We start from the raw sequence: 4,068 nt of genomic DNA, 5'->3' as shown, positions 1-4,068 counted from the left end.
CCGCCCCCCGCGCCGTCCCCGCGGCGCCGGCGCCTCTCGCAGCCAGCACGGCAGCAGGTCAGTCGTCACTGACAACTGCGGGGACCCCTCACGGTCAGCACTTAGTACGGTCATTATAGCTCGAGCTCGAGCGATCGCTAAGACAGGTTGGGCTCGCCCCGCGCAGAGTTTCAATGAGTTTGAGGACTACTGGTTCATAGAAGCCGTCATGGCGCACCCGTTGTAGGGCGATAGGGCCGCGTCATATCCGCGCGATCCGCACCTCTGTTCTATGCATGCCGCCGGAAGTTTTGTCGCGACCGTATATCGGAAGTTAGTCATGTGTGGCGCTGGGGAACACACCCGCACTGCCGCGCCACGCCCCTCCGCGCGCCCCAGAGAGCGGCCCGCCGCGCCCCGCCACGCCCCGCCACGCCCCCTCGCGCCACCCGATCCATGTCATCCCCTCGGAGAAAGGCCCACACCGCACAAGCGTAGGCTTTCTCGTGAGTCAGCCCGTGTACGCTGGGGCCTACCGCTGCGGCCGTGGCAGACGACCTGTCGTGGGATTAGCACCGTGCGTGCGTGTGTGTGTGTGTGCGCCTCTCACTCTCCCTCCCCCAGTCAGCCAGACCCTCCCTCTCTCTCTTTCTCAAACCCTCCCCCGCATCGCCCGGGCACTACAACTAGGGTGGTGCGGTGGGACACGTCATGGCCAGCAGCGGGCGCCCCGCCCAGCCGCCCCCTGCTTTTACTTGCATCCCAACAACCGCCCCCGCCCGCGTGCAAAGACTCCCCCGCCCCCGCCGCCCCCGTCTGGGTCGCGCCACCCCCCACCCTCCGGCTGAATCAACCCCCGCTTCCGCGGCGCGTCCGCCAGCCGGGGCCGCCCACGCAGCGACGCACACGGCGGCGGCGGCGGCCTGCTGCCAACGACGCCCCATCAGGCGGGCGGGCGGCGGCGCCGTGGCCCCAGCCGTTTGGCCTCCCACCCCCGCTCCGGCCACCCCTGGCGCGCCCCCCCCTGGCCGGCCGCCACGCCACCCCGCCAAAGGCGGCTCGGCTATGGACTCTATCGGCGTTTCTCATTATTCCATTTGAAGAAGCTACGCGGCGGGTTCCCAGTCCTTTTGCCGCATTCACTGTGTTCGCCGCGGGGTCCTGGGCGCGGCGCGGCGGGCCGGCTGCAGTGAATGACTTTACTTACTCACACGGACGCGTCATACACACACATTCACACGCACACACACTGAGACTGACTGGCACACTCACACACACACTCTCACACATTCGGCCTCACACTCGAACGGGCCGGCGGACGGACGGGCGCGGCGAGGCTACGCTTCGGCATGAATGGAGCCCCCTCCAGTGGCGGCGCCTAGCCGGCCCGGCCCAGCTGCTCCGCTATTGGTCGGGCGGCAGGAGGAGGCCTGGGGCCCCCGCTCCCCACCCCGCCCCCGCGCCCCGCCTCGCCCGCCCTGCCCCGCGCCGGCGGGGAAGCCCTGCCAAGTCACTTGGAGACTCCTCCCCCCTCGCCTTTGCCCGCGCAGGGGGGCGCGCCGACACCCCCGCGCGGGGGTAGGGGGTAGAGGAGGGCCGGCGGCGCGTTCGGGGAAGGAAACGCTCTGTTTTCTGCGGCGGCAGCCTTTGGCCGCACCGGGCTGACACAGGGGCGAGAGGTCGATGATTGCAATTCGTATAGGCCGAAGCCTCGCCGCAGGGCGCCGCGGCTGGCCCACCCGGCCCGCCGAAAAAGTCGAAGCGCGGGATTTCCGAAACCAGACTCATGGTAGCGGCCCGCGGGACCGCTGCTCTGCACGCCGCGCACCCCGCCGCGCCGCGCCGCGCCACGCCACCCCGCGGTCAGGTCGCCGATAGCAGCCCGTCCGTCTCTGTCGCACCCGCCGCGCGTCCCGTGTGCGAGCGAGCGAGGTCGACGGAACAGTCGTTATTTTCCAAGGCGCATCGCTCGACTTTTCGATGGTCTGCGCGCCGCGCCACACGTAGCCATGACCGCCGCATGACGTCCCGCCGCCGCCTCCTCCCCGCCCCGCCCCCGCCGCGGCGTCCCGCTCTGGATAGAGAGTCCTGGACGCGATAAGCCGCGCCCGCGTCACATCCTCCCCGGGGCCTTCGGGATCCTGTACAATCCCTTGTTCGGCGACGCGCACGTCATAGTGGCAAAACGCGGGGCATATCCCGCGGGCGGGACCGGACACGGCCGGGCGTGAGTAGTGTTTGGTTTGTATGGGCGTAAAAGAGGGAAAGAGGCAGAGAGGAAAAGTGGGGCGGGGTAAACTAGACGTAAATAGCCGCGAGTTCGAAACCTGCGCGCAACGGCGCCTCCCTTTTCTTACTACTCGCGCGCATCGGACGCAACCAGATTGTTTATTGATTGGGCCGATTTATTGCGCGTCGGCCCAAAGTGTCGGTCGGCCGCGCGTTGCGCCGCCCCCGCCGCCCCCGCGGACGCGCCGGGCCGCAGCACGCGACGCCTCCGCCGGCACAACACGTGCGTATACGCCGTACGCGGCGCGCGTCAGGAGGACCGGCAGGACGCAAAGCATTCCGTGAATAAGCTCCGCACAGCGCGGGAGCCGTGCCGGCCGGCCGCGCAAAAGCGGAGGGGGGGGGAGTCTACTGTCTAGGGGGCCCCCGCGACCCGGCAAAGGGGGAGGGGGGGGCGTCGGCACTGGTGGGCGGCGACGGCGTCCTTGTGGTGGGGGAGTAGCGGCGTCCCTCCCGCCTGGACGCGGCGGACCGGCCCGGGCCCGGCGCTGACTCAACACGCCGTCATATATACTACGCCGGCACCGCCGGCCGGCTTCAGACCCAACGCCCCGGGCACCGGCGCAACACACGCGCCGCTCCGCGCTCCGCCCCGTGAGAGAACCGCGAGGACGAGCATCGCGAGCAACCGCGCGCTCCGAGCTCAACGAACGCGTGCCCGCTAAGAGCAGCTAGAGCAGCCGGCCCAGCGCCCTGCCCGCCTTACCTGCTACCCCACGTGGGGCTCCGCCCGCTCCAGCCGCAGGCCACACCGCGGGCCCAGCAGCCGCCCGCCCGCCCCGCGCAGCAGCAGCAGCGGCAGCAGCAGCGCCAGCAGCCCGAGCGGTGCGTTGCGGTAGTAGCGGTGGCGGTGGTTGACGTCGAGCCCAGTCCGAGCCGGGCTCAGTTCAGTTGTCGCCTGGCCCTCGCCCGAGGAGCACGCCACACCGTGTCGCCCCCGAGTCGCCTACCTGGAGCCAGCCCTCGCGCGGCTCAAGCGCGTTCCGCCCAGTGGATTACTGCAGTGCATGTGTCGGATACAGTGATGGAGCAGAGTGTGCGGGCCGTCCGGCGGCCACGGCCCCGGGCCGTTGTCGTCCTCGAGGACGTTGTCGTTGCCGTGCACGACCTCCATGCCGTCGAGGCCAGGTCCGAGGCGCCCACCGAGGTCCTGGACCGCGACCAGCGGACAGTGCGGGTGCCCGAGGTGTGCAGGGGTTGCCGCCTCGCGGCCACCCGTGTTCAGTGCTGTGACAAGTGTCAAGTCGAGTTAGTCTGTGATCAAGCCCACCATAGTGTTCAACATCGCCGCCATAGGATATATCGCCAGTCGTCTTTCAGGACGAGGACGAAGTCAAGATCGTCATCGTCCTGGTTCCCCGTCGGATCCGTAATAAGATGTAAGTAGTAAAGCACGGACACATTTGACAGGTCCCATCCGGCCTTACGTCAAAGACAGTGGGCCTAACCCAGACCAAGCCATTCGCAGCTTCCGCCGATTCAATCGCTTCATCTCTAAGAATAAGCTCGGCCGGGATCGGGTTTGGTTGATCCGATGTCGCCGCACCGGTGTCGCTGTCTCGGCGGCCGGTTAAGGCGAGCTTGATGACGCCCCTGCTGCTTAACCCGCAGAAGGGTTGTCGTCAGCCAATGGCGGGGCGTGGCGGGGCGGGGCGGGGCCGTGCGGCTGCATTCATTAGCGCGTGCGCTTAATGGGTGCAACGCGCAACGCGACCTCGACATGTGCACCGCGTAGGGCCGGCCGCACCTGTATCTCTCTCTCTCTCTCTCTCTCTCTCTCTCTCTCTCTCTCTCTCTCTC

At 68.4% G+C, this 4,068-nt stretch overlaps 1 protein-coding gene across 3 annotated transcripts in view; it reads left to right on the top strand.

Annotated features, from left to right (window-relative positions):
- Positions 1-4,068, top strand: part of LOC113203217 (uncharacterized) — a 57,187-nt gene that overhangs the window by 44,253 nt on the left and 8,866 nt on the right. The window contains exon 1 of one of the 3 annotated variants that reach the window (XM_052268871.1): positions 3,108-3,647. The exons of the other annotated variants lie outside the window; for them this stretch is intronic. Within the exon in view, the coding sequence (XP_052124831.1) occupies positions 3,293-3,647 (355 nt within the window). The 5' untranslated portion in view covers positions 3,108-3,292. Of the gene's footprint in view, positions 1-3,107; positions 3,648-4,068 lie in introns of those variants that run through there. 3 annotated transcript variants of the gene reach the window in all.

Source organism: Frankliniella occidentalis, unplaced genomic scaffold (genome assembly GCF_000697945.3).
Source record: "Frankliniella occidentalis isolate FOCC.00 unplaced genomic scaffold, Focc_3.1 Scaffold78, whole genome shotgun sequence".
NCBI classification, from domain to species: Eukaryota; Metazoa; Arthropoda; class Insecta; order Thysanoptera; family Thripidae; genus Frankliniella; species Frankliniella occidentalis.
Note: the sequence above shows the minus strand (reverse complement) of the source record. Positions and strands in the feature narration are given on the sequence as shown.